At 41.0% G+C, this 14,441-nt stretch overlaps 1 protein-coding gene across 1 annotated transcript in view; it reads right to left on the bottom strand.

Annotated features, from left to right (window-relative positions):
* Positions 1–14,441, bottom strand: part of pcsk5b (proprotein convertase subtilisin/kexin type 5b) — a 121,449-nt gene that overhangs the window by 17,097 nt on the left and 89,911 nt on the right. The window contains exons 21-24 of the mRNA XM_049578060.1: positions 12,692–12,794; positions 10,316–10,452; positions 7,263–7,463; positions 3,961–4,029 (exon numbers count right to left, since the gene is read on the bottom strand). Of these exons, the coding sequence (XP_049434017.1) occupies positions 3,961–4,029; positions 7,263–7,463; positions 10,316–10,452; positions 12,692–12,794 (510 nt within the window). The remainder of the gene's footprint in view (positions 1–3,960; positions 4,030–7,262; positions 7,464–10,315; positions 10,453–12,691; positions 12,795–14,441) is intronic.

Below are 14,441 nucleotides of genomic sequence, written 5' to 3'. Positions count from 1 at the left end.
TTTGAACATTTTCACACCAGCCCAACTCCAGCCACAGCCTGTTTAAGACAGTATTACTGGCCTCCACTTGGGGATGCCACCGGTGACACAAGCTTTTGGGATGTCAGCAGTCTCTGAGCAGCAAGAGTCCAGCTCCACAGTGAAGGAGCTGTAGGAATATTTCAAATGCTTCTTTCCTGAAGCCTAATAGAACCAGTAAAGATCAATAGTTATTGATATTGAAACAAAGAAAGCAAATAATGCATTGGTGCATTGGTGCATTCCACAGTGTGTGTAAATCATCTTAAACACTCATGGTCAAAAAAGGTGTCTAGCAACCCCAGTCAATAAAAAGCAAAAGCATACTGAGATGTTGGAACCAAAGCAATGAGAGAAGCGAGGACACAGACACACAGGGAGGAGGACTGGTGAAGTTCAGAGAAAATCTGAACACAGAAGAGCACACAGACTAATTAGAGATGTGTCAGGCAGCAGTGCTCCCTGACAGAGGAAGCCATGGAGCCATGTGCTAAGGAGAGCCAAGATAATGAAGCCTTTTTATCCCAGGTAAAAGACAAGGTCTGGTGAGTTTGCCAGGCTGAGAGAGGTCTTATCACTGGCCTACACAATGTGCATCACTGCCATTTCCCTAAGTTACACAGAGTCAAGTCAGTTTTGTTTATATAGCCCAGGGCTAGGCAACCTGCAGCTCCGCTCCACAGTCACATGCTGCTCTTACATATTCTTATATTCTTTAATTGTAAAAAAATGTGTAGCATATACACAAATTAAAGTAAAATCAATTTGGCAGTGCTCTCTGGTGCATCATACATCTACAGCCTGGCGCATTTTCATCATAATTTTTGTCAAACCTTAATAGCAGTAGCTGGTCTTGAGTCTAACTGGGCTAGCTATGGATTCTAAATGCAATCCAAAATAAAGAGAAGTCTTGGAGACAAATTTTTAGATGAATTATAGTGCATGGACAGATTAATTTCCTTTCACCACCAACGCTGCAAAGTTGAAGTAACAAGCAGTCATAAAAAGCCCACTGCAGAGTCGCAATGTTTTGTTGCCCAATATCACAATTTTGCACTCAGGGGCATTAAAGTCTAGATCCTCAATTTGGATAACGGGAAAACTCCACCCAGAGAACCTTTACCAGGCAAGAAAAGGACAGATTCAAGACATGACTGATTCAGTTATAAAATACCTTTCAACCCTTGTCACATGGTTAAGGAGTATAGTATGTAAAGATGATTAATGGGTATAAAATTGGTGATGAGTTAGAAAGAAATACTGAGGTAATTTGATGAGGGTGATAGGATGGAGGAGGGGCTGCTGCATCTTATCACACACCGTCAGGCTGGCGAGCTCATTAATAGACCTCACACAAAGGCACAAACTAACACAAACACACTCCTAATCTTAAATGAGCGGTTCACTCAAAATGGAACTAAAACCACAACCTTGAGTGTAAATGTTTGGCCTTAAAATACATGGAAATCTTGGGCTGGTGCAATGTGAGGAGCATCCAAAACTGCCTCAGTTCCCAAACATGTCTTCACATTACTGTAAATGTCTTAGCTCAGTGATGCAGAATGAGGACGTAGTGTAGGCATGTGCACACATAGTCGATGCCAGACACTACACGTTTGGTTTCATCTTCACTTTAGCCCGTAGCACCGCGTCACAGGGCCAATCATCCCCAATCTCTAATCTGCTGACTGACTTGTTTAGCTGCAGAATTGTGATTACGGAGAGCGGGTGGGTGGCAGCGAGGCTGTGGTGGGGATGAGAGAGAAGAAAGATATTCCACCCAGAATGCATAATGACATAATAACACCCCGTCTCCACCTGCAGACTGGTTCAGCACAATAACAACTTTCTACGGTATGTCGGTGTAACCATTTCTGGGAGAAGGAAGTGCCTCTCGTCTTGATGTGGCTTGTACTGGCAGGGTGAGGTGTAAGAGCACAGGGAATGAGATTTACACTGATTGTATACTGTGTGGTTTAAGTTTTCACATTTTGCAGTGTTGAGAGAAAACAACACATCGTATTCAAAACACCATTTGGAAAAAGAGTCTTTTGGTATCCTCTTTTGTTCTTTACAAAAGTATGTTGATTTATCACATGTATGAAGAGTTTGGAGGAAAACAGCTGTGGAAGGACAAATAAGTACCAGCCGCATTTACCCAGGCACGGAAAACCTTTCTTAACCCTTTGCAGGATAGATAATGTCTGCCTCTGGCATAAATTAGATTTCAGGTAGTGTTCCTTGTGGAGAAGATAATCAAAAGCAGTCCTGCAAACAAGCGAAAAGTCTAAGTTAAGTTTAAAGAAAGGGTCTTTGCTTTGTACAAATGACTTTCCTAATGAATGAGGCTTATGGGAATAAATGTAATGTTCATTAACTGCAGAACACAGTATATTTCAGCACCTTAGCTCAGTTGTTTTAATATATCAGCAGTAGTAGAGAGCCTACAGCAAAGAGTGAGGTACGACAATAATCAATGGTGGCGTCATTAGTAAATGCAGGCACCACAGCTCACACTGTCAAACATGTTTACTAAAGCATCCTTTATTAACTGTCATCTTTTGGTCACAAGCTTTCCCATCATCTCAGTTTATCTCACTCCTCCGGACTGAAATGCAGTGGCATCTCCACAGCGGGGCAGAAAAAGAGGTGGGTATACCCTGTATGTCTGTGTATACCCTCCACTTCACCACTGAGGCCGACATTACTGCCTTTAAGAGGCTGTGGCTCGTTCATTAGGTAAGCTAGTGTGAAGGTAGTGGTATCCTGTGAAACTTGACCAACTAAGGCATCAATTGGTGCCACCCATGTTGACATGCTTTGTTGGGAAGGTGGCTAGATAATGGTCCAAAATTAGGCTAAAATTGGTAAGGGAAAAACTGGCATTGACCCTGACCGGCAGGGTCAGCGCTGACGTCACACTTGTGGGGTGGTGGTTATAACTCATTAGCCGCTATTAGCAGCACCTGGAGGAAGAGCTGGAGAGGCCTTTGAGCTGAATGGGCACGCCATGAGGGAGACGCCGGAGGCAAGACATTTTGAGCGTTGGACACGCCACCACAAATTATCAATCTAAATACACATTCACGAAACAACCACGAAGAAGAGCAACCTGACAGGCCGACTGGTCCAACAGAACGGCACCCAAAGGTTGTTCAGTGGAGTCATCCGATCCGAGTGAGCTGGTCTGGAGGAGCAAGAGTGGTGGCCTGGCAGTGAGTCAACCACACTAAAACCCACTTGATAGGGAGGTCACACTCACCCAGGGAAGTCCAGGCACATTTTGGGCTAAGTTACGGACTTGCTAACCTTAGTCGATGAGGTTTCACAAGCCAAGTTTAGCATAGCAGTGTGACACTTACACTCAATATACTCCTTTAAATTAAAGCTGTATATTTGTCCTTTTAGGGAAAAGAAAAATCAGCCTATTTAAGGAACAATAAATTGCCTAACACATGTACACAGATACAGATACACCTTACAACAGGGTTTTTGTTTACTGAAGTCTGAGCACATCAGATCATTTGGAATATTAACTGTAAAATAAGAAACCAAATTATGTTAGCATGCAATTCCTTAACTCTCTTACTGATATAGTTTTCAACTAGCCGATACACTTCAACAGCTTAATCATATTTCTGAAATTCAGTTATGGCTTTTGGATTTTTTGTGTGCCACCTCAAGATTTTCAGTGGCCCCATCTCGCCACCCCTATGAAAAATTTCTAGGGGCCCCACTGCTGAAATGATGAAAGTCTTCAACTGTGAAGATGTGAGCAGTTTGAAGGTATTGTGGTGTGTCATGTAGCTGCAGTATATAGCTCAGCAGCAGCAGCAGCAGCAGCAGCTATATACTTGGTGTTATTCCCCCAGTTTGATTGATGGAGAAGGTGAAGAAGGAGGAGAGAAAGTGAGGAGTGAGTTTAAGATGTGGTCTACTTACTGCGCTCACATTTCTTGCAGCCCTCGTCACAGGGAATACAGTCCTCTTTATCGGCGTCTGCAACCTCACCTGATGAAAACAGCAGATAAAACAGACGATTAAAAATGCATGACACATAAGAAAATGATGCAGTAACATATGTCCATTAGCATTCTGCAAACAGCATCAAAGATGACTGAAAAAGTGGCAACAAAGCAGCTTGCAAATTGCACTTCACCCAGTGCAATTTGGTTTTAGAGAGCTGAGACTGACAAATGTTATCTGATAGAGGAAATTAAGTCACTGCAGCACAGGTCCACTGAATTTGTGTGGTCAGCTTTCTCCATTACAGCTGCAAACTTTTGGAACACAACACCCACCTTGATGAGACTGCTCTACTCTCTCTGGTTTAAAATCACAGTTAAAAATGAAGTTTATGAAAGTTGATGAAATATAGCTATCAAGCTAACTCATAGTATCTGTTGAACACGTGTGTAGGACATGTTAAATGGTAAATGGACTGCACTTGTATAGCACCTTTCTAGTCTCCCGACCACTCAAAGTGCTTTTACACTACATGTCACATTCACCCGTTTACACTGACAGTCACACACTGGTTGCTGAGGCTACCATACATGATGCCACCTACTACTCAGTAACCAGTCACACGCACTCACACACTGATGAAACAGCCATCTGGAGCAAATTGGGGTTCAGTATATTGCCCAAGGATACTTCAACATGGGGACTGGAGGAGTCGGGCATCGAACCGACCTTCTTCCGACCAGCTCTACCTCTGACCCACGAAGTATAATATGATGAATATGTTTTCTTTGGATTGTTTAGTTTAATTTTTGAAAATAAGAATCATTGTGTTTTTGTTACCTTTGAACAAGCTGTTCATCATACGTTTATAATAATACCTAAATACATGATGCCATGGTGCCTATTCATTCCAGTGGACTTGCTCACCTGGCATATAGTGTTTCACCCGCTGGCCCCACCCACAAGTTTCCGCCTGGCTTGTAGACGTAACATTGTGATGACGTCACATATTTTTAAATTGCTTTTCTCGGCTCAAGGAAAGTTGAACAAATATTAAACCAAGTGTCCCTTTATATTCATTGTCTTGTGTGGCGATCAGTAGTGATGTGGTGGTTCACTTTTACACTGTGATCTGTAGCCTATAGTTCGGCCTTAGCTTCTAACTATCTTTGTCTTTTGAACCTGTTGTTGCTGCTGAGTCAGTTTGACATCCTGGATATATCCTTCAAACACAGACTGTAGACCCCTCTGTCTGCTTCTCTCTGGAATCACTCTTTCATTTCTCCAAAAATATGATAACATTTCTTCAGGGAGTGCAGTTACAGTGTGGGCTCCATGCTTACTCTGACGGCTTGTCGGCCCATCACAAAGGGGAGGGGCTTAGCGAAAGGTCAACTGGGCTCCCAGTAAAAGCCTCCTGAACAATGAACACTGAAAGAGCTCTAACCGGGACTTTACACTTGGCACAATAGAGAAGTTTCCCCTCATTGCAATTTGCAGCCCTCACTGCGAGATGCCACTAAATCCTGCACACAGCTTCTTGGAATAAAAACAAATAAATAAGATATATTTTGTCAGTATGTGGCTTCATGTTGATCGCTTAATACTGGATGACAAAGTTGTTTAAAATAAGGTTTGATAGTGGTGAAAAATAAATTGTAATTTACTCTCAAGCCTGCACTTTTCTTTGTTTGTCATAACAAATGACTCACAGCTGCTTGAAGTGGAGTGCAGTTAATCTTAAAGACACGACAATCAAATTACTACCTGTCTCATAAATTACCACCATAATGTTATTTTTTGTGATCAATCAATAAGATGCTGTCAGTTTAAGAATTAAGCACTTTGCCATGTTTTTATCTTTTAACTTAATTTTGTAGTGTTTATATGTTGAACTTTTTTTATTTACGTCACATCAATCAATGCGGTGTCATTGCGCTGCCTGTGATACCACCAAAGGAAGAGATGTGATGAGAAAAACTGCCAAATTAATACTTGTATTTCACCCACTCCGGAGTTCAAGCTGTCTGTGGGGCCTGTTGAGACCTGCCTGCTACACATGATAAGAATTTCGTCTCATCCTCCCACTCATACATTTTCTATCCGCACATACAAACTGTCATCATTACCCTTCACCTCACCTCACATTCAAGGTTGTGAAGTTCTCACTCCCAGCCACCACCCCTCCTCTTTATCTGAAATATCTAACGTAATAAACATCATCTCACTCAAAGTATTTCAGCTCTTTCTCAATCCTCCTTTGGCTGGCATTCACATTTGATCTCATATGATGAGATGAAGTGTAATGTGTTTCTTTCACAATCTCCCTGAGCATATTAAATACATTCAACAAATGTCCTTAAGTTGAATAGATTAAGGACAGGATTTAGAAGCAAGAACACATCGACACTGACTGGATTTGTCTTTTAGGGCATTTTTCATTTATAAGAGATGCTCTCTGTTTTATAAGCTTATCATGTAGCACCAGTACACAAATGTATTTTTATTTCTGTTACGGTGGTTATGCTTTATTGAGTAAAGTTTTGTGGGTATATGTCTTTTGTCTTCTGATACTATGCAGATTCTTTTGTGCCTAGAAATCACCTGAATCACCTCATGGACACACTTCATTTTATTCAATTTGGCTTTATATACTTGAATATATGCTTTGTGTGTGAGTAGTAGGGGCTACACTCATATTTGACTGCATAACCTTGTGTTGTAAAATGACAAATAAACGAACCTTGTAACTTTGTGAAATATTACTGTTATCTTCAGAAGCTTAAAATTCCTCCTCTGAACTGCACATTTTCCACACCTGACGTTGAAACACTTTTAATACCACAGTGTACTCGTTCAAAGAATGGTTTCCTATTCTGTGGTCAATATATGCAAATTATAAACTATATGCAATTGTGCGCGGAGCTCTGGGTGTTGGCAGATTTTTTTTTTGGCACATTTTGTGTTTGAATTTTAATACTTGCTTTAAAATGAGGTCACTGTGCTACATATGTGTTCCCCGAGGTGACAGTTTGCCAAAATCAGCCCAGCTCTGTGACAGTGGTGCTGAGCAAAAGTGGCAGCTACAAAATCCCTCCCAAACTCTTCACTTATTTAACAACAGTGAGATGTAGATTATTGTCGTTATACAACATCAAAGTGGTGACCCACCTATTTTACTGTTTTATTCTGCAGAATTAACAAAGAGTGATTTTCATAGCGATGTTAGTGAATGAACATGTGACAAAGTCTCATGTGGCTCTACCAGCATCTCTCACCTGCACTGCACTCCAGCGGGACACACTGTCCATTTCTGAGCTTGTGTCCTGGGCTGCAGTGGAGGCAGTGTTCTGCTGACGAGCAGATGATACAGTCTGTGGGACAGTGCTCACACCGTTTCCTTGAAGAGCTGAAGAACCCCTCTGGACAGACATCCCGGCATTGACTCTGATAGAGGTACCTGGGGCCCCCAAACTTATCTAGAAGGAGAAAATAAAAGGAAATCTGTACGGGAAATGTTGTGAAGGACCTCTAGCAAGTGAAGAACAAAGAGTGCTGATGCACAAAGCAGGTATGCAGACATACTCAGACAGGGAGTCATACACTTGTACACACATGTACACAAATGCTAACTCATTATACATGAATATTACAGCAGACAAAATATTTTACTGCAAGTCTGAGCAGTATGTATGGATGCTTTGGTCTAATAACGTTTGGCATAAACACAGTTACACATACAGTACATGTGTTCATACATATGCATAAAATGTTGAACACGTATCAACATTGAGGCATTGGGAAAAAAAACAGTAAGAGTAAAATGTATAGAAGCAAAGAAAGGACATAAAAATACATTTTATAGGTGGCTGAATACCTTATTGAGATACTTAGAGATATATAAAGATATATGACCTACTAGAAGTGTGTGCTAGTGTATTTTTTTGCAGAGACTCTGCCCTCACCTGTGTTTTTAGATTTTCAGGCTGGTATTTTCTCCTTATTTTCTGTGTTCAGGACGTTTATGGGCATGCACTCCCACAGCACTCAGGTGAGGTCAAGGGTTATAAAAAGTTAGTGTAAGGAGTTGGCTTTTACTTTCACTTTCACTGGGGAGTTTGTTTACAAACAACACATTCTCACTCCAACCTCGTCACATATCAACATTTGGCCATGGACATTCCACGTCCAGATACGATGTGAAAGGTTCTCTGGGTGTGTTGGTCGTTGATGCTCTGGGACACTGTGTTAAGTTCTGCCTGTTACATGCATTGTCTTTCAAAATATACTTCTATTTTCACAGGAAAAACGTTTACATACAGTCTGTTTCAAAATAAACGCATTACATCGGTACAACACAAATTGATTTCTTTTTTTTCCTCCAACAACAGATGCACATGGTTGGGTTTAGGCAACAAAAACACATGGTTAAGTTTGGGAAAAAAGAACAAGGTTTGGCTTTTGAATCTTACAGGATGCAAACACCGCTCTCCCACATTCAAGTCAGTGTTTGTTAGACCCATACATCACCCCTTTCACCCACCCTACTTGGACGTTTGGCGCCTTAACTTTCGTTCTTGTCCCGCAGCATTTCCCCCTGACACCACCAAGCGCTGTAAAAGTATAACAGAAACCGCCTGAGTATCATGCCGATGTTAAAGGATGGTGTTTTTCGTCAGTGTCTGATGCCACAAGTCACTGTCAAAGCATTGGATTTTGACAACTTCGGAGTGAGACTAGTTGGTTACAACGGTTACCAAAATACCTGCATAGCATACCTTCAGTGTTATCGCTGAAAAACCACTAAACTGACAGATTTTACTTTGAAAACGATGCACTGTATCTGATATATGTGGCTTGAATTACCCTCCCTCTAATTTCCAGCAGGTCAATTCAGGTTTTGCAGTTTCAAAAACTATGATTTTTTTCCCGGTTTTCTATGTTGCTCATTTGAACCTGTCTTTCTTGGATCACGTGTTATTATTCGTTTTTGTTTTATTGATCTATCTATCCACCTATCTGTCTATCTACAATTTTGTAAAGCTCTACATTACTATCTGAGGTCAGTGTCAGGAGCTGTCTGCTCAGTATGTACCACTTTGTGTGTGTGTGTGTGTGTGTGTGTGTGTGCGTGCGTTGGGGGGGTGACTGGCCAAGATAAGAGAGGTTGTTTTGAGAGAGAAATGACACAGGGAGAGACAGATGGAAGGTTTCTGCATGTTATTATTGTTATGTCTCATTGAACCTCAGACAGACCTGCAATTAAATGGAACCACATTTGCAAACACAGTCTGACAAACTTACCGGCTAATTGAGAGTGTGTGTGCACACATGAGGGTGAGAGAGAGAGAGAGAGAGAGTGTGTGTGTGTGTGTGTGTGTGTGTGTGTGTGTGTGTGTGTGTGTGTGTGTGTGTGTGTGAACGGGAAATCTGGTGTTAATCTTCTCCTTGGCTGTCTGGTATCTTAAAAGTATGTGTGTGAATGTGCGTGTGTGTGTAGGTGGGTGTGTGCGTAACAGAATCTCCCCAGTGTAAATACATTCATTCTGACAGCCATAATACTGTCTGTGAAACTGTGATAAACACAGTTATTACTACCTCCTTCAAGTTGATATTTCTTCAGCTGTGAGCCTCTAATGACGTCCGGGTTTTATCATAAAGATTTTTTTTCACACTAATGAAAATATTTTTTTTTCCCCTCACAGGATGTTAAGATCACAAACTGACCAGAAAGTAAGATCTTTAAAGGAAGCAAACGTAGTCATCTCACACACACGCACACACACACACAGCTTGTCCTTTAACTGAGCTAAAATCCTGAAAGATGTACGGTGACTTCTGTGTGAGGACACAACGAACTAATGACTGATTCCCCCTTTTAACACATCTATCAGCAGGCCTTGGCTGAATTACTGCTTTAATTAGATTCATTTACCTTTAGAGGATTGATTGGTGGAGTCTGGCACAAATGAGCCTTGGCTTGATCCATGTGATGTTACGAAAAAGCACGATTTCACTTACATTCCAGTCACAGCTAGATAGATGGGATTTTAAGTGAACACCAGTGCACCTCTGCAAATAGCTACCTGTGTCACTTCAAAGGCTGAGAGCGTGCAGGTTTTACATGGTGGGAAAGAAAAGAAGGAAATTGTTCCAATATATATGATTGTAAATATGGCTTTAGCTGAACTCACAGATCCTGTCAGCTGAAGCAACTGATTCACGAAATACAAAAATGTTTTTTCCTTTTTTGGTTGCATGGGCATTTCATTCTCAAACAGCAACAAATAAAAATGGAGTGTTTTCCAAATCTTGACCAGGGACGGTGTACCTCTGTCACAGCTGGTGCAGTTGTCAGGTCCCTCATCAGTGCACTCGTGGCAGGTGTGGTGACAGAGATGACACTGCCTCCCCATGGCATAACGCCCCGTCTGGCAGCGGATGACGCAGCTCCCATCATCAAAGAGCCTGCAGGTGGGGATGTGGTTTAGAATGAACATGCAAAATCAACCTCAGCCACTCTAAATAAAATACATATTATGTGCAATTTACACATGTAAAGAGTTGCTTTTTACATAAAATAGTACAAACTGCCCAAAAATCTAAAGAAACCATTATGAGATCATAAGTTTTTGTTATGCACTCAGCTCAGTATCAGAAGTTGCAGCCCTAAATGTTTTCTCAAACGCCCCAAAACTCTAAATAAATCTAACATAACTGAGTAAATGTTCTTCTGTTCGCCTAATAATAATAATAATTATTATTAGAGTATTGAGGACCACATTTGCCTATTATTGTTAGGGATCCTTGATGTGTAATTAGAGCAGCCCAGACTATTACAGCATGGATTCCAGTTTAGCAGATTTGTCAGATAAACATTCATTCTGTGAACTGAAGCCAACACAGAAGTGCCAAAAACAACAACAGTTCTTCATATGACCACTTGAGGCTGGCTCCAGATGCCAGTCAGTCCCATAGACTTTAAAAATAATGGATGTAGCTACCATGACGTCACCCATTGGTTTGTGGACCCCTGTTTTGAAGCCTTGAGTTTGGCATTTCAGCCATCCCCATCTTGGTTTTTTTTGGAGCCAGAAGTGACCATATTTAGGCGAGAGGCTAATGCTGTAAAGGAGCGAGGGGTGGATCTGACTGAGAGGCCGAGGTCACCATCGGGAGACAGCCTGTCACTCAAAGTTGCCTTCCCTTAATTATAACTTTAAGTCTTCTATAAAACTTAACGCCCTGTACAGTTGTCATGAAAACAGCTATAGAGACCAAAACTGTTTTTGTACCAGGTTGTAAACATTTTTTTTCTGCTGTAAAGTCAAACATTTTAATATGAGGGTCAATGGGGATTGACTAGCTTCTGGAGCCAGCCTCTAGTGGCCATTTAAAGAACTGCAGTTTTGGCACTTCCCATGCTGGCTTCATTTTTTCTGGGGGTTTTCTACTTTGTCACTCACCACAAACCCTCATGTTAAAATGCCCAACTTTATGGCAGAAATGCTTGGGTGCTTTGAGTGACAGGCTGTCTGCTGATAGTGTCCTTCGCTACTCAGTCAGAGCCACCCCTCGCACCTCCATGGCGCCAGCTTCCCACCCAAATATGGTCACTTCTGGATCCAAAAAAACAAGATCGTGATGGCTGAAATGCCACAAAGTCCACAAACCAATGGGTGATGTCAGAGTAGCTAAGTCCACTATTTTCACTGTCTATGGTCTAAAGATTAGTGCTGCTGTTTATGCCAAATTCCTAACCTGGCCATGTTATGTAACTTAAAAATAGTAACATTAGAGAAGTTTTGCCTCTTTTTAGGTAGCAGGAGTGAAAATTAGTCATCCTCAACATTTGTTGTGTTATGGTTTCAGACTGAAGACAGTTGGAGAACAAGTAGGTGCAAAATAGGATGCTGGCTCTACAGGATGATTATTTTTTTCTTGGCAACTACCATGTTTTTCCAAAATGATGTATCGATTTTCAGGGATCTTACTATCTCAAATGGCTTGGAAAAATAGATTGCATAATAAACATGGACAACATGCCAATGCAAAAGTGAAGTCTAAATATCTCAAGCCAAACTTATAAAAAAAAAAATTATTTGATGCTATAAAAAGGGGATTTGACGTCATGATTTACAGTGTGCCAATCGGTGTACTTGCAATCACTCCACTGCTTGGGATTGGCGGGATGGGTGTATGGGCAGGAGCTTGATACTGTGGTGATCGCTACTGCACAGACTCTGGTTTCAAATGGTGTCACCAGTGCAAGATGGCAGCGGCCATATTTTGACTTCATTTTTGTACAGTTGTGTAAGTGGAAACACATTGTCCATCCTTGTAAGCAGTCTATACTTGTAAAATAGTGCAAATAGCTGCCATAAATGCCCTCGGACCCCCCAAGGTTTAGGCTGAACCTTGAATGTTTACAAAGTCTGGCTCTACCCCTGCTGAACCCAAATATTTCTCAGCCTTGAAAACCTTGAAAAGCAGAATCTGTCACTTTAGAATAGACTTGAGAAAGACTGCAGAAACAAGGATTGTGGTAATATGATAATCTAATAATGGTAAATCTGCAAATGTGACCTCCCTAGAAAGCCACTTGTGAGTGAAACAGTGTCTGTAGTGTTGCTTTATATGATACACTGTTCATACAAGACAAACTAGACTCCACTGTCACACTTGGCATCTTTTAAATGGTTCTCACCGTGTCTCAGAGCAGCTGGTGCAGTCTTCTTCCTCTGGACCTGTGCACTGCAGACAGGTAGCATGACACAGGTGGCAATTTCCATGGTGACTCATGTACTGTCCTAAAAGACAGACAGTAACAGTGAACAACACAACTACACACCTGCTGCCTGACGATTCTCCCTCAAGTTATTTCTAACTTTTTTTTTTTGTTTGTAATTTTTTTTCTTTTTTACAAATTTTAGAATAAGGTCCTTTATTTTCATTTACTAGCTTTGTTATGTGTTTGCTTATTCTTTCCTTTTTACTTGAGTGACTTGAGTTGATGCTATGATGTGTCCTCCTTGCACCAATTATAACCAGCAGTCAGTTGTTTTTGTTTTCATGTCACTGAAGGTCCAGCTCATTATCCTCTGGCTTCTTACATCTCCTGCACAATAACAGTTATATTGTTTTTTTGTTGTCTTCCTCTCTCTCTATTTTGTTTTCAAATTATGTGCAAATACACCTCACAGGTTTAAAAACCTCTTTGAAAACATCAAGTTTGAAAGTATCAGTCATGGGCGTACTTTCTAATTGCCGAGTGCTTTAGAGTAAACAGAGATATGTGTTAGACCTTTTGAGCTTGAAGACAAGGTGAAGTTCCTCTAAACAACTCAGGACTTTTCATACAAACACAGATTATGACTGGTTTTCATCAGAAGCATGAATTTACAACACCTCTACTTTACAGATAACATGTATCTATATACCTAAAGACATACTCAATGTTTGTATGTAAAGTAAACTGACAGAACCAGGTTTATGTGGAGTTTACATTTTCTCCATTTTTGTGTGGATTCCTATCACAGTCTGAAGACTTGCAGTTTAAGTGAACTGGAAACTTCAAGTTATCCTTGAATGTATTTGTCTGGTGCACCCTGCCTCTCAGGGGTGACTGGAGCCTTTCTCAGACCTTGAGCAGGCAGCCTAGTCACCAGAATAACATTTTGGCATTGTACATTTCTGCAATCATTTGTATGTTTCATATGTTTCCTATCAACATTTCTAAGGTGAGGTAATTCAGATTACATATATATGAACTGAGTTTCTCATCAGGACGTGGAGGGGATGGTGAAAGGCATCACACCATGGCAAGACCACTACTAATGAACAACAAACGACAGAATTGTTATTATATTTTTAACAACACCTTGAACAACACAGTTCATGCTTGTATTATAAGCCAAAACATGATCTTTTCTGAACCTGAACCATGCGATTTTTGTGCTAAACCTAACCACACATTAACTACAGCATTACCAATGTGACATATCCCTGGTTTACAGAAACGTACAATGCTAACATATATTCTGGCCTTTGTGTTTTACAAAATGTCTAGATTAAGGCCCAGACACACAGACCACTTCAGAGATCCAGCAGCCAGGGCCCCTTGCTGCATCGCCTCATATTGTCTGTGTTTCGGCCAAAAGACGTACATTAACACACTGTAAAAACCTCAACCAACAGCCAACTTGCACGTACATTCTGTGCCTGAAGGAGAGGAAATAACTCTCCACACCAGCAGATGGCTGTCGTCTGCAATTGTCATACAAAAAGGGAAACTGGAAGACTGTCTTGACACTAGTTAGCCAGTTAGCACATAAACAACGCAATCTAATGTTGAAAGAACAGAGCACATTTGCCGTGCACCAGTGAACAATAACACTCAACTTTAATGGGTAAAGAAAAACAATCTTACATTATGCAACAAGTTTTTTGTTTTTTTT

Source organism: Epinephelus fuscoguttatus, linkage group LG6 (assembly GCF_011397635.1).
Source record: "Epinephelus fuscoguttatus linkage group LG6, E.fuscoguttatus.final_Chr_v1".
Classification (NCBI taxonomy): Eukaryota; Metazoa; Chordata; class Actinopteri; order Perciformes; family Serranidae; genus Epinephelus; species Epinephelus fuscoguttatus.
The sequence above is the reverse complement of the archived record's forward strand: the minus strand, read 5'-3'. Positions and strand labels throughout refer to the sequence as shown.